We start from the raw sequence: 19815 nt of genomic DNA on the forward strand, positions 1-19815 counted from the left end.
CCCACACAGAGCTCCTGGTCGTCGGGGTGAGCAGCACCGTGAGCCATGCGGGCAGGGAGAAGCTCGCAGGAGGAATTGGAGCACAGGAGGGAGCTGCCAGTGCCGGCTCCCCTCCCCACCCCAACTCCCTCTGCCCTCCCCGATGGGAAACCAGAGATTGATTTTCTCCAACCCAACAGTATAATCACTAACCCTAATTAGAGATAATTACTGGGACTTGATACACTTATTACTTGCTAGAACACTAAAGGACCTGTGCATTGCAGGGCTGAGCAAGGAAAAAGGCCTCAGAGAAAGTGAGGAGGAGAGGAACAGAGAGGAGAGAAGAACAAGGCAGACAAAACGCTGTGATGATCGGAGCCCTTACCGGGAAGTGCCGAGGAAAGCCAGATGGGCACGCAGCTTCGTCGCACAGGGGCAGCAAGCCAGACCCATCGGCTGCAGTTGTAGTTATAAGCATCCTGCATTTCTGAACATCTGGCTCTGGGTGTCTTGCACAGGGCACCTGGAAAAATGAAGAGGGTATAATTAGTAGCCACCTGTGAAAATCTCAGGATAAATAACTTGCCCCACATTGCCAAGGAAGACTGGGGCGACAGGGTAGCTGGTATTCTCCTGGGGTGGACTGAGGATCTTTTCCAGAAAACCATGCTTCCGCTTCCATACAGACGGCGCTTGTGCTGCAAAAGGAGAGGGGCAGGGGAGCAACCTTTTGCAGGCAACAAACTCACGCCCTTTCTGCTGCCACCCTGTCTCCCTGCTGGCTCACCCCTCCTTGAGTGCAGGCTGCCACTCCTGTCCTGAGTCCTCCTTCCTGGCCTCTCTGCTGCTCTGCACTACGGGCACGCGGTTCGGTGGCTGGGGTCTTCATTCTGTTGCTGGACAGTGAGGTGTCCCAGAGGAAGGTGCAAAAGCCCATTGCTAGCAGAGGAGGGATAGAGTCATCCTGTTCCAGGCTTGCTCCCAATAGAGTTTTTCATATGACTGAATCTTCTTGTTGTTCAGGACCTGCCCCGAGCCACGGGGTGTATTTTGGCTGTTTGGTCCTGGCAGGAGCAGTGCTTGCTCTGTCCCCTCCTAGGGGACCTGTGCAGAACTTCAAGCTGATCCGCGGTCTCGCTTGGTATTGTGCACGCTGGGTGGCTGTGTTGCTGTGTGCCAGGCGGCCTCTGTGGACAAAGCGAGCAGGGGTGGATAAAACATGTTGGGAGTGATTAGCTTTAGAAACGGAAGTTATGTAAGAAAATATAATACAATTCTAGCGTAAGCTGAATGGCCTTTTCAGTTGCTAGCGTTCGTGAGCTGTGTGCAAATGCTGGTTTTTCATCATTCGCTGCAATACTTGTCCAGGTCCACGCTTCTGCAGCAAACCCAGTGTCCTGGTTTCAGCTGGGATAGAGTTAATTAAGAGGGTTAAACCACAACACCCAGAAAGTCCTGGGTCTGCTTCCTTCCTTCCTGCAATTTCGTATTAGACTCGGCTTCCTGCTTCTGACTGTAAGTGCAAATGGCAATTCGTATCGTTGCAACCTGTCGTGAGCGTCTCCTCTCTCCCACCACCGTCTTGGTGATCTCTTTTGGACTTTTCAGCTGCACGGTTTCTTTTCTGGTTTGTATTTTAAACAGTATTACATGTACATTTTCTGCAGCTTATGATTTCAGGTTTTACAGAGACTGTAAGTGACACCTCTGGTCGCGTTAACAGACCAGGAGAGAGATCTGAAACAAGGACCATTTTTCCTTCATCCACTCCTCCCTGCTCATTCCCAGCACTTCGGTCTGCGTGTCTCAGAAACAGTTTCTGAAGTATTTCACTGTAACATGTTGGAGAGTAAATTACATTATCATGGTGATACTCACTGGAGGACTTAGCCAAGTGACAATAAAGCTTCCTTACACTTTCTGAATCCTACTGGGTCAAAGCAGCAACGCAGCCCATGGAGAATGCCATAGTTACCCTCATCTAAGCAGATGGGGAGAATGAATCACAAAACTAAAATTTAGTAGTGGCTTAGGCAAAAGTAACCTTGACTTCATTGTGCTGGTGTTCAGGCGGAGTAAAATTCAAGTCAGAAATAAAGAGCATTAAACACACACGCACGCACAGACACACGCACACAAAAATATATATCCAAGCCAATTTCACAAAGCTGAAAGCAATTATGAGCCAGATCATTTGGGAGAAAGAACTTAAACAGAAAAAAAAAGTGAAGCATAATTAGGAGTTTTTAAAGAACATTTTACTGGATACCAAAAAGTTAAAATCAAAAGGAAGATTGCACTGCTTAAAAATGTATTAATCTGGGTTAAGAGGAGATGTAAACTGTTCATTCTCTCCCAATCCAGATAGCAAAGAATGCACAGGAACAAAAGAAAGTGGAGGGGAGCAAGCTGTATTGTGCTAACGTATTTTGTACATCTGTGTATCTGTATCTGTATGTATATAAAAGGCAGTAAAAATAGCAGCCACATAATAAAATAATCAGTAAGTATTGCGCAGAAGTTGAAAGCTCCAGTAGGTAGATGGTTGGTAACACCAGTGTGGTCCTGCATGGCCAGCTGGAACCATGGGTAGAGGCTCTCTCTGCCATTTAGCCCTTTGCCAGAGCTCTGCAGACTAACATCCGCCGTGAGTGATTAATTATGAGCAGCCCTCAAAGTGACCCTTTTGGCTTTGTGGGCAGCATTCCAGCTCCTGACGTTCCCAGACTTGCTCTAGTTACAGCTGCACAAAGGGTTTGTTTCGCTGTTTTATCTGGGTTCATTGCTCGCGGAGAAGTCGTGCACCTTGTGCCTGCCCAGCTTCCCCAGGCCATGCTTAGCACCAGTCAAATTTAGGGAAGAAGATAAATACGTTTAGCACATTATGCTGTTAAGAACTTAGAAACAAAGTCGCCAATGAGATAAGAATACCAGCACACCGCAGCTGCTGAGTACGCCGCCTTTCTCCATAGGGACATCGGTGCCTCAGCTGATGGGACGACCGACGCTGCCTGCCGCATCTGAGAGCTTCCTAGTGTGCGGACTTCTGCCCGAGTCTGTCATCTCTGCTGCCCTTCTAGAGGGAAACTTCTCTTTCCTCCTCTTTCATAGCTGCTTTACTTGCAAAAAAAAAGACAAATCTTTCATCTTGGTTCCTCCTCCAACACAGATCCAGATGTTGAGCTCGAAGCAGCTCCTGTGTCCTCCCCGGTGCTTTTTTCTGTTCTGGTCTCAGTGGTGCAGTGTGGAAATGCAGCGGGGTCTCCTTTACCGCCACTCGGTGTGTCTTGACTTTACACTCCTCTTGTGCCTTCTACTTGGTGAGCTTCTGCTGAAGTGGCTGCCTTGTCCACAGCATCTTGATCCCTGTAACACAGTATTTTTAGCCTGTGAATCATGAGAATAGTCACTGTTCATACATCTTGCCAAGTTCCTAATCTTCAACTTTCACATGTTCCATGCAGAGTCTACATATACAAATAAAAGTGATGGATTTAGTATCTGAAGCTTGTTTCCCAGCTCACCTTCCCCCGTCTTGGCTAGTTTCAAGAGCCTACATTACCATGGGTGTTCAAGGGGATACAGAAAAAGTAACCAGCAGAGGTAAAGACAGTGAAAAGGTTTTTTTCAAGTTCATTAGGTACTAATGAATCCTAAACCCAGCGTTCATTCATTACTGTAAGGAAATAGTAGAATGGTTAATAAAGAAAAAAAATAAAGAAGTGTTCCATGAACACTTCTGTTTGGTGTCTGGGAAGAGGTAAGATGATGTATCTTATCATAGAATGATGAATTCTTCATATTCCAACTGTAATTAGGAAGCATATTAAACAGCAGGTAGGAGATTGAGACATGTTTGAATCAGCAAGTCTGAATTATTTAATTCAGGAATTCTAGAAGATGTGGTCAAGGTCTTTGTGAAGTGTTGATGGTGACTGTCAGTTTTGGGATGGAGAGGGCTGAAGTTCATGGATTTCATGTGTCCACAGCATGAGAATGAAACCAATGGAATGGGAAGGGCTCAGAGAATAGTTGTAAAAACAATGAAATGCTTGCAAAATGCACCTCGTAGTGAGATTCAAGGAGCTCTATTTGTTTGGTTTATCGGAGAAGGGGTTAAGAGATTATTTCAACACCATCTGTAAATACCTATATAGGAGCAAAAATTTGGTAATAGAGAGCTCTTTATCAGATAAAAATATACCAAGATTCAATGACTGGTAGCTGAAGCAAGACAATTCAGACTAGAAATAAGGTGCAGATTTCAACAGTGAGGGTAATTAACCGCTGGAACTACTTATCAAGAGTTGCTGTGATTTCTCTGTCACTGACAATATTCTAATCAAGATTAGAAGATTTTCTAAAAGATACGTTGTAGTTCAGACAGGAGTAAATTAGTGGAAGACCTATGGTGTAATTTTGTACTATACAGAAAAGATCAGACAATCAGAGGGCTCCTTCTGGCTGCTTCTGACCCCCTCTCCAGGTGTGCCGTCACTTGCTCTCCTGGCAGATTTGCCTCTTCCCCACGCAACTCTGGCCACCCTTCCTTGGCGGGGAAGCTGCGTGGTGAGCAGACAAGGCGTGCTCCAGCAGGCTCCACGAGCTCTGCGTGGCTCCTTGGTTCGGGCAGAGCTCAGGCTGGAGAAGCACTGAGGAGCTGCGGCTGCCTGCGGCTCCCAGGCTGTTGGCGTGCTCTTGGTGCCTGAGAGTTTTGTGGGGCAGACGTCGCTGCCGTACCTGTTCGCAGGCTCCTCCGGTTTGCTGGGATCCTGCTAACTGTATGTAGGCAGCCACCACCTGAACCAGAGATGAGTCTGGTGTGGTGTGTCAGCTTGACTTTCCTTGGTTTATCTCATGTGCCCCTGAGTTTTGGTTGGGAGATGGGAGTATAAAATGGTAACCGTGTCATGGTCAGCTCTTCCCGTCCTTCTGCAGGCAGCTTGTTTTTTTGGTCCTCCCAGAGATGTCTGGACTACGCAGAGCTGTTTCTCCTGGCGGTTCGTACCCACCACAGATTTGCATTGGTAGGAGCTAGTGTGTTACGTAGTCACTCACCATGTGCATATGTCCAAAAATGTGCTCTCCAAATGCAGTGCTAAGAAAGTAGGGAGATTTCCCTGTGTCAGAGCATCTGTGAGGCCCAGTGAAAGGCAATGGTTCCCACTGTGTGCAAGCTGGCAGATCCTGACAGCCTTGCTAAGAAGCAGGGCTGGGAAACCTCAGTTGCCTGTGGTTTGGATCAGTGATTTCACACGGACATTCGCTGTTGGCAGAGCTAGGAAGGACATCTGTTGTCCCAGAACATGGCCCGCCATGCTTGTGGGGCTGTATTGGTGCTCGGCGTTGTTGCCATCTCCCAAGGAGAATTTGGGAGTTGATGTCTTTCAAATGACATGTCCCCATCCTGGTGCTTCTGGTTGATAAGACCTAGCCTGTGTTTTTTGGCCTCGTTACCGGTAGGGATTGTTCAAGAGGAAGGAACTGAGTGTGTCCAGCAAAACAGCATGGAGTGCTTGGTTCAGAAACCCAACCTGACAGAGTCTTCTGGCTCTGGACCTGCGCCGGGGGTAGGGGCAGCTCTGGGAAAGGCAGCCGCAGGGTGCTCCCAGGACAGCTGCATTCCTGCGTACACGGCAGCTGACCACCCATTGATGGAGAGTGGTGAATTATGTCTTTACCAGCAGGGATTTCACAGGCAGTCAGCTTAACCGGGCTCATTGGCTCTCACCTCCCCTCAAGAACCAGTTGGTTTCTCAGAACTGAGGAGTTTCCCACCAGCTGGAGGTGGGTACCCGTCCAGCCCGCTCCACGCAGCGCAGGAGCAGCATCTTGGGGTCCAGAGCAGCCGCGGCTGCCCCCCCCCCACGGCTTTTGGGGAGGCTTTGAGACGTGCTCTGGCTGCATACACCAACAGAGTACTTGAGAGTCAGTACGCTAAGGTGACTTGCAGTAATTCGAATTTTTATTTGGAATAAATGATGATCAGTTGACAGCAAATACCTTAAAGTTTTGGTTCATGGATAGTGGTAACTGACGACTCTTTGGGACATGGTTTGGCAGATAGTGAATAGCATTAATCTGCAGTGTGCTACTGGCCCACTGCAGTACGAGAGAAAATAGGGTTTCCTTCATGCCAGGGTGTCCTCACTGGGGATCCTGGGCTGACCCCCATCACCATCTCATGCCATATGGCCAGCAATCTCTGCTGCAACGTAGTGTGGAGGCAGCGTCCCTCTTCCTGTGCTGGAGCAGGGCCTGGCACTTCAGAGAAAAGACCTGTGCTGTCCTTGGCCATAAAACAAGGGGGAATTCCCAAACTGCTGTCCAGCTTGTGCCTCTTTAAAACTCAGCGTACCCCTGTTCCCCCAAACAAACCCTGTTTCTTCCATGTTGCAAGGGCCTGGTAGCAGCCACCCGTCTGCCCCAGGAGAGCAGTGCTGAGGTAGGGACAGACAGTCAGTGACTCCTCGCAAAAACATGACTGCAGGCGATCGTCTGTCCCTTCCCTTAGCTCTGCAGGGCCTTGAGGAAGTCATGGGGTACAGATGGTCGGGGATCTGTCCCTTCATGTTTCTGGGAGGCAGAAGAACATACAAGCAGTCTTAGCTGAGATGAGGTATCCAGCCAGTGTCCTGTCTTCTCTAAAAACACTTGCCACCACTGCCTCAGCCTGTGCTAGTGGTGGCTTCATACACGGATAAAGAGCGTGTTGGGATAGTCCAGCTGAGAAACGATGGAAGCCTGAAGAACTGAGGCCAAGCTGTATCCACAGGATGAGGCCCATTCTCCTGCTCAGGCAAAAATGATGACCCCATCCATGAGTAATTAGGCTGTGCCAGAACATAGCTCCAACGAAGGAACCGAGAGTGAAGCTCACTCCAGACAGCAGCGACTGGTTCAGAAGTCTGCGTCTTCAGTTTTCATGGGAGCTGCAAACTTCTCAAAGTGTTTCCTCTGCTACCAGCTCCCTTTGCCGTGCACAGCTTCTGATCATGACGTCCAACCAAGCCATCCTGACTGCAGTAGTGTAGTTGGTGTGCAGAAGCACAGGCAGAGCAGAATTTAGCTGCCATCTGACCATTCTCCTGTTGGCCACATTTTAATGTTGAATAAATACAGCAAGAGACAGCTCTTCCTTTGAGTTATCACCAGGCAGGGGTCTGAGGCTGTGAAGACATCTTTGTGTTGCAGTCTGTTGTGTGCATTGGCCAAAGGAGGATGAGCCTTCAGGACCCCGTCCCCTTTCTCGGGTTGAAACGGCAGTATTCCTGGGTTGACAGCATCGAATGCAGCAAAGACATTGGCCCAGGACCATGATCACTGGTATCTGTCCTTTGTCTGCTGGTGCACAGAGCATATCCATCCGTTCCGCTGAAGCCGTCTCTCTTCCATGCCCTGGCCAGACTGCAGACGCTCAGCACCCAGGACGTGCATCAAGGAGACATCTGGCTTCACCGGGAGCTTGCTCAGAAGTGGGTGTTGGATGCTGGTGGTAGGAGGTAGAGCTGATGTGTCACAGCTTGGTTTCTTCAGTGCTGGTCAGGTTATTGGATGTTCAGACAAGAGAAGGAAGTAGTCCTTTCCTGAATGAAGTTGTCAAGGATGTCGGTATTTCTATTTTACTCCTATTAAAAAAGTGTGTGCCTTTGCATGTCCATACACTTTGTGTTGCTATTACTGGCAGTCTGCAGTAGTTCAGGTGGCAGGCTGTAGGATGTGGGCAGGTAGGCCACTAGGATTAGTAGGAATGGAAAGTCACCTTTGTTTTCTGTACCCGTTCCACCTTGAATTAGTTTTTTTCAAGGTAGGTTGTGCACGAGGATCTAGGTGAGGTTTCATACCAGCTTTGTGCAGAAAGTGTGCGTGCTTCCCAGTTACGCAAGACATTTAACCTCATCTTGCACACGTGGGATCACATTTGACTTAACCTCATCGTGCACACATGGGATTGCATTCGACTTTCCAGCCTTACTGGTGGCGTGGTTTGGTGATGCTGTGACGAGGCAATACTTGGCAGAATTCTGCCTCCTCTGGTGTTCCCAGTTAGGAGCCCCAGCCAGGTGCAGACATTCTTGTCATTGGGGTGAATCCAAATCCCATGGAAAACAGTACGTACTTACCCAGGATTTTCTGAATGAGGCTCATTGATTCCATAGTACATGTCTTTGCATTTTGTACTAAATAAATTTTGTTGTGGTTTTGTTAGCTCACTTCTCAAAACCATCTATTCCTGCATGGCATCTTCGTCGCCAAAATACTGGCAGTGCTTCAAACTTAATATCACCAGGAAATTTCACCAGAACCCATGTATTATTTTGCCAAATCGCTGTTGAAAATACTAAATTTGTCCAAAGATTCATCCAAAGATCTTTGAGTGACTCCACAAATGATCTCCTTCCCAACTGATGGTACCTGGTTTTGCTAACTCACCTTTATCCAGTTCTCTGTGCATCTGCACCATAAGGAAGAATTTCCAGTTTGCTTTGATTCAAGTGTTTTACTGAAGTGGCCAGGCTGCCACACTCCACGCCTGGAAAAATGATGTTCTGTTTTTAGGTCATTTTCCATTTACTGCCATGTCATCAGTTAGGCTTTACTTAAAAAGGCATCACAAACCCTTGCCTGCTGGTGAGATCACACTAACATGTCTACATGAATCTCTTTTTTTTGGGTCTTGAGGAAACAGTGAGTGGGAGAGCTTTGCTTGAGGGACTGTAGGCAGGGTCAGGGAGAGTTCAGTTCCTGGAGGCTTTGGCTCAGAGAGGCAGTTAGTATTTTACATGTAGCCTTTTATTCACCTTTCACTTTGCTTGCCTAATTTAAAGGGAACATATCCAGCAGCTGGCAGTGGTGTCACTTCCAAAGGGATACAATTCCTGAGGCTCTAGCCTTGTTGGGACCACCCTGCAGATCCCTGGGACAAGCTGGAGTTGTGTAGCGGAGAGGTCCGTGAGCCAAGCGCGAGGCTGGGCTGTGAAGACATTTCTCTGCGGCTGGGTGACTCCAGGCAGCTGGTGTAAAGTGCAGAGAGACTGCGGAGGCTGATAGAAGCTGTTCCTGGAAGTCATAGCAGCACTGTTTCATTTCAAAATTAAATTTTCAAATTAGTACCGCTTCTTCATGGCACGCGCTGCTGGCAAGGCAGGCGTCGGATTCACGAGGCTTGTGCCAGGCGCATGTGCGGGGTCGGATGGTCGCCGTGGGTGTGCCATGTAGGCTCTGAGCGCATCGGCAGCTTTCCCAAGCGTGTCTCCTTCTGCACGTGCTTGATGTCCTGCAGGCCCGGTGCAGGTCACACCACGGCTGTGGCCACCTGCCCTGGCAGTGTGGTGTGCTCCCAGGGTGGCCGCCGGCAAGCCAAGCAGGGCTGTGGGGCAGGCTCTCAAGGCACCTGGGGTTGCTGCTCTGCGAGTCTGACCACAGCAGCCTTCCTTTCCTGCTGCCAGCACTCACTGCTGCTGCTCAGCCTCACTCATCACATGGTGCCACAAAACCGAGGAGGTCCATCACTGGGGGCAGGTTTGGAGGGTGCCTTGGCCACGGCAGAGCGGCATGTCCCTGGCTCTGGTCAGGGCTGGGGCACTTGGGCGTTTGTGGCAGCCCATGCTGCTCCTCGGAGGAGCGATGGAAGGGCATGTGCCTGGGGCTCCCAGCGTGGCTGGGGTGGAGGTGCAAGGGGCAAGTCTGGGCACCCTGGGGCTCTGCGGGACTTTCCCCTCTGCTGGAGGAGCTTCTCCCAGGCATGCTGCACTCCTGCTGTTCGCCTCCCTCTCCTCCATGGCGGTGGTGATAGACACGTGCTGTGTGCGCAGCCTGGCATGGGGCCAGCAGGCACTGCCTGAGCTCCAGGGGCAGCCCGTCCTGTCCCATCCCATTCTGTCCTGTCCTGTCCCATCCCGTCCCCTCCCGTCCTGTCCTGTCCCAGCCCGGCAGCGCGGTTCCCAGGACCCAGCTCTTCCCGGTCCTGGGAGAGCAGCGTTGTCCCTGCTCCAGTGGCAGCAGGCTCCCTCCCACGAGGAGGCGAGAGGAGATGGATGCGGCAGTCAGGAGCGGAGCGCCAGCTAATTACCCTTCCGAGTGTGTCTTGTAAATTAAGGGCTAATTAGAGGCAAAGTCAGTGTCATGGTTTTACACGTGTTTCTGTGGCGCTGAACAAGGGGAGGGAGGGGGAGCGTGCGGCAGCCGGGCTGGAGGCAGACGAGCCGGCATCTCTGCCACTCCTGCCCCGCGGGCAGGGGCCCTGGCGGCTCGGGGTTACAGGGCACCGCGGCCCTGTGAGCTCTGCATGGGCGCTGCCGGGGCAGGCAGGATCTGCAGGCAAGGCTTACGGATGGTCCCCATGCAGTGCAGCAGGGAAAGGGGATTTTTGGTGCACAGTGGGTACACAGAAGAGGAGGGTGGGAGGCACCTCCATGCTGGCAGCGAATGAAAGGTGCTCGTGGATGGCAGGCATACCTGGTGCACTCGCCTTGGATCCACCTTTTGTAGGGCGTGGATTTGGGCTTCTTGAGCTGTTGTTTCAGGCACTCTGCAGCCTCAGGCAGCGCTCAGGCACCAGTGACCTTCAAATCGCATTTCTTAGGCTTTCGTGGAAACAGCAGGGACAGAAATGTAACTTTATGCACAAAATCTGGGGCTCCACATGGGATTTTACAGGGCTCTGCTCTTTGTGGAGGGTGGCTGAGCACTGGAATAGGTTGCCCAGCAAGGTTGTGCAGTCTCCCTCCTTAGAGATACTCACAAACCATCCAGACACATTCTGGGGCAACTGCCTCTGGGTGGCCCTGCTCGAGCAGGGGTTGGACAGACGACCTCCAGAGGTCCCTTCCAGCCTCGGCCATGCTGGGATTCTGTGAGAGCAAAATGAGGCTGGTTTCACACAGCGAAGACAGAGTCAGGTGAGCTGTCCTGGCTGTAGCAGATCCAGCTGGGGACCTGCTCCTGCAAGTGTCCATCTGCTCTCCAGCCTGCTTCTGTGAAAGGATCCCACTTACATACCAGTCCTGTGAAACAACTTCCTTGGTTTCTCTTAGCCCAGCTCCTTGCGTGCCCACAGGGTGGTCGGCTCTGGTGGTGCGGGGGCAAGCAGATGGGTCAGGCTGTGGATGCACATCTCCTCAGCTGGGAGCACTGCAGCCGGAGCCGTTCAATGGGCCCTGCCCTCATCCATGGCCAGAAGGGCTGGTGTGGGAGTCCCAGCTCAGCATCTGTGCCTCCGGGTGTGGAAGGAGGAAAGGTGGCTTCAGAGTAGGGAAAGGGACCCTTTGCTCGCCCTCAAGCTCCCAGAGCACTTGCTCTACAGTGGCTGGAGATGAATGCCCTAAGGGAAGGCATAGGAAAGTGCTTGTAGTGGGCAGGTGTAGGGTAATCCCTCTAGGGCAGCATCATCCTCCTTAACAGATTGCCTGCAGCCTTGAACAGCAAGATTTTTGTTCCCTGTCAGAGCTGCTCTGTTTACTATTCTGGAAATTTTGGATATTCTTGTAATCCAGAAACACTTGACCCATTTTGAATCTCTGAGTAATCTTATCTTCTATGATGGCCTCTAGTCCCAAAAACACTCCTTTCCTGGGTGGTTCAAGGTCTGGGCTCAGCTCAGGGGGTTGCCAGCTAGTGGGAAGAGGCTTTTCCACCCACGATCCCCACCTTACAGACATCTGTTCCTCCGGTCGTCCCTTTGACATCCTTCATGTGATTTTCCATTCACTCTTCGTGCCTCCAACATGGTTGTGTTTCCTGCTAGGGACACACAAGGAGTGAAGTGAAGGAGTGAGGATGGGCACACTGGCTGTGGGGTGGCTTCGTGTTTGTCCAGGTGCCTGAGGCTATAGTGAAGACTGTGAGCAGACCATGAACTCCAGCTGCAAAATCTGGCTGGAGGGGGAAGCTGTGTGCCAGGACGCCTAGCTATACATCCTGGGGTGCTACGTTGAAACGCGTCAAGCTGGGTGTCCCTCTGAGAAGCGGTGTGTGCTGGGCAGTGCTCTTTTCTCAGCACCTTTGCGGGTGATGCACTGGCACTGCCTATCCTCGTGCAGGACCACCTGGGGGCATGTCGCATCAGGTACAGGACGGCTTTTCCTTCTTCCACCGTGCTTCAGAGCAGCAGTTGGTCTGTGCTAAATTCGTGTCTCTCTTGCAGGTGCTCCCCACTCAACCAGCAGTACCTCCCTGCACTCGGAGCGCTCCATCAGCGGCATCAACCTGGTGGGCTTCAGCTCAAAGCCAGACGGCATGCACCAGCGCTCCTACTCCGTCTCCAGCGCGGACCAGTGGAACGAGGCTGTGGCTATCCCTGGCAGCTGCCCTAACCCCTGTAAGTAGCACTTCCGACCCCGCTCCCCTCAGCTGCAGCAGGTGGGGAGGTTTATTTTGGTGATGGAGCAGTCCTGAGCTCTGTCCTGTGGCTGTGAGCCCAGAGTTTGGTCACAGGTGTCGGACACAGCCTTTGGCGCCTTGTTGGGACTGTCCACCTTTGTGAGGGTCAGCTGGCAGTGTCCAAACCGGGGGGAGAAGCTCTCCTGCCGGGCACGGTAAAGCAGTCCCCCTCCAGCCAAGGGATCCTGCTCCACAGCAGGACTGTTCTGACCTCGCTCCTCCGCCTGCCCCACTCTTGGCTCACCGTGCAAGGAGTAACCATTGCTTTCCCCCATCTCTGCTCCTCGTCGGCACCCCCAGCTCCCAGATTTTGGGGCAGTTGAACGAATAGGAGTAATTCCTGTCTCTGGAGCACACACTGAGCGCAGCCCGCCCCCTCCCCCCACGCTCACTCGCTCTCTGTGATGTTTCAGGACAGTTGAGTGAATTAAAATAATTCATACATTTCCCAACGTAGCCACTTTGCCGAATTGGAAAATAAATGCTTTTGTGCTGCATTCATCACTCCTTCGTTCCTGGCTCTGCCGCCGCACTAAAAAAGCAGTTAAATGCACATCAAGAGTGGAGGAGCCATTTCCATGCCTGCTCGCCCCTTGTAGTTCTCATTAGCGCAGCAGCCGCCCCCCCGCTCGGTCCCAGGGGCTTTTGCAGTTTAAAGAGAGCCTCTTTATGATCATTACCGGAGTCCGACTGTGCGGGCGCCATTTGCAGCTGAGGAGGCTCCTCATTTGTAACTGTGAAAAACTATCAATTTCAGCGCGCCTGATGCAGCGGCTCCATCATTGGCCCCATCAGCTCCCTGCTGGAAGCGAATTAATCAGACTGTTACTGCTGATGGGGCAGCGCAGGCGATGGGAGCGGAAGGGCGCAGCTCTGAGCATTAATGTGCCGGCAGCCCCCCCGCCCCTCGCCTCGGACATGGGGTGCAGCAGGGCAGCCTCCGCTCCTCCAGTGCTGGAGGAAGCGGGGTGCAAGCGGGGGCCGCCGCTCCGCACACCGCTTTGGACACGGGCACATCTGCTGGGATGCTGCAGGGCCGGTGCCCTGCACCGGGAGGGGGGTGCCCCCACCACAGGCAGCACCTTGCCCTGCCCAAGGGAGCCATGCACGCAGGCAGCAGGAGCTTCCCGTGCTGACTGCCGAGCGTGCCCTTGTGCGCGCAGCAGCGAGGTCTGCACACGCTCGTGCAGGCAGGCAGGCAGCGCTGTGGTTGGCACGTTGCCTTTGCACAGGTGAATTTTGTGTCACAGCCCTTCTGGACAGCAGCTGTCTGCCTGGATGGCCTCCTGCCCCAGGGACCATCGTGGCAGGTCTCATCCTCCTCCCAGCAGCCCCGCTACAGAGGCCAGGCGCCTGGCGTGGCTGCGCTGTGCATCTTGCCTGCCCTGGCTCTGGCCTGAGTGTCACAGGACAGCAAGCTGGCCTCTGCTCCCTGTCCACGGGGGGAGCCTGCTGCACTTGTGGCCACCCAAAGCAATCTACCTCCTTCATGCAAAGTAACCTGGAGACTGACACAAACAGGAGCTGAGATGCTGCTGCTTCTCCCCGTGACATGGAGGGGTGAGATGTCGACTCAGTGCTAATTGTGTGTCTTGAGGGCTGATGGCTGCTCCTCTGCTCTGCCCGGGTCCCACTGCACTGTGCTGGACCCCAAGCCCTGTGGGTCAGTCCTGCCTTGCTCTGCCCTGCCCTGCCCTGTGCTAGTGGTCCAGAGACATGTCACTGGGCCAGCTGGGCTGAAGGGTCTGCGGCGTATGAGGGGCAACCAGCCTGGCTGTCCTGGGGCCCTCCTGGAGCAACCTCACAGTCCGTTGCCCAGGTCACAGCTCGTGGTGCCGCCACCGCTGCGCTGGCAGGGAAAGCTGTGATTTCGTACCTCCCAGCATCTGTCTCCCATCGCAGAACCGCTTGGGGCTGTCGAGAAAGGGCTGGGGCAGGCGGAGCCCCTGGAGCAAACCCCTGGCCCTAGGCGGGTGGCGAGCAGCTCCCTGGGCTCCTGTCCCTGTTGGCTGGAGCAGCCCCGGGCTGTGCACACGCCAGGCTGGCGGCTCTCCGGGCTGTGTACTTGCACGGTGTACAGTGGGTTCTCAGTGTCAGGAGGGAGAGGGCTTTTGGGGAGGCAGGCAGTGCTTCCCCTGTGGCATGGCGTGCCAAGCTGAGCAGCATGTCTGCCCCTCCGCTGCAGGGCTGAGCTAAGCCGAAACAGGAATGCCTTGCACCCGCGCCTGAACCGCGGCTGTGCCGCTGTGTCTGTGCAGCCCAGGTCTGAGTTCTTCACTGTGTTTCCAGCTCTGCACAGCGGGGCAGGGTGGGGAATATTTCCCTGCTCAGAGCAGACTTGCAGACACATGCAGAGGGTGCAGGCTGCCTTCACAGCTCCTAGGAACGGGCTGCCTCCTCCAGTTGTGCCCTGGAGAGCACATGAAAGAGGGGTGGGACGGGTTGTACAGGTCGTGTAAACGTGCTCCAGCGCATTTTGTGTTTGTCCTTTATCGGAGGACCTCTGCGGCCGACCCGGGGGGACTCAGGGGCTGCCCATAAGGCCAGCTGGTTTGGAAGGAGGAACCGGGAGGTCCCATGTGTGCCTGTGGAAGGGTTCCCCTGGTGAGACAGGGACCTGAAAGTCCTTGGGTGGGTCAGAGGAGCTCACTTCTGCCCTGCCGGGGGAAGAGAGGGAGAGCAAGCAATACCTGATCTTGTAGAGGGAGCGTGTTTCACATTCTGCCCCTGCCCCATTGCAGTCCCATCCCCTTCCCACTGGGGGCCCTGGAAGCCCCCAGCTCTGTGGTTTTAGCTGCTCGGCAGTAAGAAGAGCAGGGCCGTGGACGATCTCTGCTCCGCAGAGCAGGAGGTGTCAGGCTCACTGCAGCCTGCGGGCACGTTGGTGGGAGCTGCAGAAGGGCATGAACCCTCATGCTGAACCTGGAGGGGGGCAGGATGCGATGCCGGCGGTGCGTGGTTCGGCCCGGGGGGATGTCCTGGCGAGCAGGTGGGCAGCAGAGGTAGGCTGGATGCACCGCGTGCAGCTTCAGATGAGAAAGTTCAGGTCCCCTGCGACATCCAGGCTGGGAGATGAAGGTGCCTCACACCTGTTCTAAACATAGTCCTGTTGAACGGTATCAGTAATTTATATTTATAAAAATGGAATCTGAATTTATTAGATTTATCTCTCTTAATTGTCAAGGGTGAACTATTTCCCTGTGGATAAATAGCAGTAGAAACACCCTATTAGTGCGTGTCAAATGTTGCAGAAACCAGAGACGGAAGAGCTCTGATGCCGCATCTTCTCCCAGCCTTGTGATGGGGGGACAGGCTACACGCTGGACCTCTGCACGGGGCAGCTCCTGGCCGCTGCCTGTAGCCCTCTCCGTCCCACTGCTGGGTGTTTGTCTTGCCCCAGAGAGCCAGTCTGACTGAACCGGGCTGAAAAGGGAGAGTAGAGGCTAGGCTGGAGCAGGAGAAGGGCTTGCCAAGTCACAGGCGGTCCCCACTGCTGGAGGGTGCTGCCCTTGTTAGATGCTGTGATTGCTTTCTTAATTTCAGGTGCCACGAAACATGGAAATTGGAGTTTGGGACTTGATGGGAGACATTGGGTTGTTGCAAAGCGGACGGCGAGCTGCCCAGGACAGAAGTGGGCTGGGAGCGGAGCTGCCATACGTGCCCGGTGGGTGGGTGGACACTGGAGAGGCAGGAGTGTATTTCGGAGAGGGTTAACAGTGCAGCGAGGGCTCCTGCGCCTCGTTGCCTTCCCCGGAGTCTGCATTTTTATGCTGATTGGAAGCCTGCGCTGTGTGTGCTGCTGAAATTGAATGTCAGGCTTTTGATTTTGTTGCTGGTCTCTAATGAAATTTGACATTTAATGGTGAGTGCAGCGGCAGCGTGTGTGTGTGTGATCGGAGCTTGATTAGCGCGCTCTAATTGACAGTAATTAGGCAGCTCCCTGATTGTTTCTAATTCTGCTATTAATTGTAAGGAACAGTATGATTGAGGATAAATTTGGTGCGTTGCTGCTGGGGATGCAGCTTCTTCAGCTCCGTATCGGAAGCCTATTGAGACCATCATGCTTAGGTTCCTAAGTGTGGCAACCCCAGTCACCTCGTCTGGCAGAGCGGTGCCGTGGGGGATCAATGCTTCTGCAGCGGCAGTGCAGATCCTGGGACCTGGATCTGCACCTGGGGGACCTGAGAGCACCTCCTGGGACTGTCCCTTCCCGAAACACACACATCGCCCTGTGAGGATGCTGCCGCTAAGCAGTACACACAGGGACATGCGCTGAGGGGTTGGCATGTCGGGCTGCCCCCAGTGATGCCACTGTGCTTGTCCCGGCCACGTAGATGCCAGCGCTGTCTCTGTGTGATCATCCCAGATGAATCCGAGTGCAGAGCACGTCCAGCCTGACCCTGCCTAAGGAGCCCGAGCTGGAGCGGGTGTCAGAGCTGCCCCGTGCAATGGGGCTGAGGGCGGGTACTGTCCTGTCTCGTGGGGCTGTGCGTTTTGAGCCAGGCAGAGCACCCCAGGGCTGTCTCCAGGACGCTTGGTTGTCTCTACAAAGAGCAGACTGTCACAGTCTTGCTGTACATTACTTTCTTTATCTTTGTTCCCAGCTAACGGTACTGCCGATTCTCTCAGCTCCAGCCCGAACATTTCCAGTGCTGCCAGCCCGAAGCTGGAGCCGCCTCCATCACCACATGCAAACAGGAAGAAGCATCGCAGGAAAAAGAGCACAGGGACGACTCGCCCTGATGGCCCCAGCACGGCAGCAGAAGGTAGGAAAGGTCTGCTGCCTGGGGGGCAGCTCCGCCGGCTGAGAGCACCAGGCACCCAGGAGTCCTGCCAGGGCTCGCCGGGGACCTGGGGCTTGGAGTGCTCCTCATTCGAGCCGGCTTGTGCTTAGGCAGAAAGGAGCAACCCACCCCTCTTGCTCTGCTCTTGAGTTCTCACCTGCAGTGGAAGCGGGACTGCCATCATGCCCGTGACTGCACGTACTATTAGTGGTAATAATAATTACTAACTGTATTAGCAGCGCTGAGAGCACACCACATACTTAAGGCATGCTTAACTATGCTTAAGGTGTGCAGACACTTTCTGCCACAAGAAAGAACCTATTTCTGGTGGCTTGTAAATTTGCCAGACTTTCATCATTTAAAAGACCTATGCTAGCCATCTGCCTCAGACTTTTGGAAAAGTTTACCTGCTTCAGGAAACCAGCTGAAGATGTATACATTGCTTTGCCTGTGCTAAAAGTACTGATGGTTTTTCTGTTGAGAAGCTTTGGTGTCTCTGTGGTTTCTGAAGCGGGACCCAAAGCTTGGCAGGGAGCCTGCAAGGCATAGGGAGGTGCATTTTGCTGTGAAATGCCGTCCAGATTTGTCCAGGTAGAGATCAGCTTGGCAACCATGTTCTCCACAGCCTGCATCTATGGTTAGCATCTGCGGGAAGAATGATCCTCAGTCTTTGAGCTTTGTCTTTATCCTAGGTTATCCTGTCCCACAGCACTCAATAAGCTTTTGTAGTAAACCAAAATAAAGATTTAATTCAGGTGTCTAAAGGCAGGGGGAGAGGAGTTAAGTACAAGTGTTTGAAACTAATGGCTCCTGTAAAACAAACCAGAAGATGTTAGCCTGTACATTTGTTAGCCTGTACCTAACAAAGCATGCTGCAGCTGTCCTGGCATCTTGCTCCAAATCACAGGTCAGCCTGGAGACCAGCAGCCCAGGTTTTTCATGGCAGAACGACCCTTCTTAGGTTCTCTCTCTTAGGAACATTGTGGTGATGATCTGCATAGGAGTTTGGCGGTTCTGTTGTTCACTCTTTTCTGTTGTAGTTATCTTCATCTGAAAACCACTGAGTTTAGGGAACACTTCCGCTTTGCGGTGGTTGATTCAGACATCTTGAGCATCATTTGAGTCTATAATATAAACTGGATGTCTCATGGAAAGCAAGAAGTATTATCTGTATTTACATTTTGTTAAACAACTGATGTGTTTCTAGCTACAGGTATATGTTGACTCTTCAGACATGTTACTGCCCTTCCCTGCATCAGCTCTTGGTTTGCAGTTCTCAGTCCAGTGCTGTGGCAAAAAGAGAGACATGTATTCTTCATATGTCTGAAAAGTGGGATACCAAAGAGTAGAATGACTTTGCACCTAGATGTGAGACTAAGGAAGCGCGTGCTAAAGTACTGTGTCCCATCCTGTACATAATACGCCAAGAGAGCGTGGAAATACTGGAGAGAGTTGTAAAGAAAGTCCCAAAACTGACTTGGGTCTGATGAACGTATTTATGATGTGGCCATTAAGGTGTTCAGCTTACTAGAATGAAGACTGAGAAGCAAAGGGCTGATGTTTTCAGTACTTACAGAGAAAGACATCTGGTCCTGCAAGACTGTTGAACATAGCTGACGGGGGCATGAGAAGGTGCAGAGGCTGGGATCTCAAGTTACACAAAACTGAATACAGTTTCTTACTGGAAAAGGTAATTAAATGTGGGAACACTTCTATGAAGCAGTAATGATGTGGAGTAACCACTGCTCCAAGTCTTAAAATTAAATAAGTTACTTTTCCACAAGATGTGTGTGATCCAGCCCCTGGCAGAATTCCCTGCCCTCTGCATCCAGGTGGGCAGACCAGCTGACTGTCGTCCTCCTCCTTGGATGCCCAGTCCATGACTCTTTGAGCCATCCCAGTTTTTTCTGTCATTTCTTAGGGAGGTTTTTTCAGACACGTGCTCACTCTTGCTGGCTTTCCCTGTTTGGCAGTATCCTTGGAAGGTGGAGTGACCGAGGCTGCACATAGTGATGATGTGGTGCCCTGTGATGTGTACGACAGCATCAGAATATTTTCTGATATTCCCTGCCCTGGTCCTTGGCCATGGTGGTGTGCTGGGCAGAGGTCTTGTGCTATCTGCGGTGATATCCAGGCCCTGTCTTGGGTTGATACAGTTAATTTAGAGCCCTGTCAGGTGTTGGAGTAATGTAATTTTTTCCTACAATGTGCATTACTTCGCATTTATCAACATGGAACTCCATTTGCCAGTGAAGTGTCAGTTACCAAACTTCATTTGTCACTGCACAGACCTTGCACGCAGTTGCTCCTCCCGCTGCCAGAAGCCTCTGGCACCAGAACCGGGAGCAGGAAAAATACCTCCCCAATGATCCGCAGTACTGCCGCTGCTGGGACACGTGGCAGCAGGCTGCTTAGCTGCTCCAGTGCGGCAGCGGGAAGGGAGCAGTGAGGAGACCACCGTGAGGAGTTAGGAGGGCATGGCAGAGGCAGGAGGGGCACGGCAGAGCAGAGGGGGCATTGGTGATCTGCAGTCACACGAGCAATCCGACCTCTGTGTCTCCAGCTTGAATCCAGTCTTTCCAAGTCCCTGTGTCCTTCCTCAGTCGGTAAATGGCTGCAGCATCCACTGGCTCAACGCTATTGTCAGGCAGAGAGGACAAGAGCTGGG

General features: G+C 52.6%; 1 protein-coding gene across 4 annotated transcripts in view; it reads left to right on the plus strand.

Annotated features, from left to right (window-relative positions):
• Window positions 1–19815, plus strand: part of AGAP3 (ArfGAP with GTPase domain, ankyrin repeat and PH domain 3) — a gene marked incomplete at both ends in the record, with an annotated part of 153200 nt that overhangs the window by 118813 nt on the left and 14572 nt on the right. The window contains 2 exons of one of the 4 annotated variants that reach the window (XM_082310181.1): window positions 12150–12301; window positions 16968–17129. The exons of 1 other annotated variant lie outside the window; for it this stretch is intronic. In XM_082310181.1, the coding sequence (XP_082166307.1) occupies window positions 12150–12301; window positions 16968–17129 (314 nt within the window). Of the gene's footprint in view, window positions 1–12127; window positions 12302–16967; window positions 17130–19815 lie in introns of all 4 variants that reach the window. 2 more of the 4 variants (XM_082310180.1, XM_082310182.1) reach the window with 2 other exon arrangements.

The sequence above is a fragment of the Platalea leucorodia genome, assembly GCF_965183815.1.
Source record: "Platalea leucorodia genome assembly, chromosome: 1".
Taxonomy (NCBI): Eukaryota; Metazoa; Chordata; class Aves; order Pelecaniformes; family Threskiornithidae; genus Platalea; species Platalea leucorodia.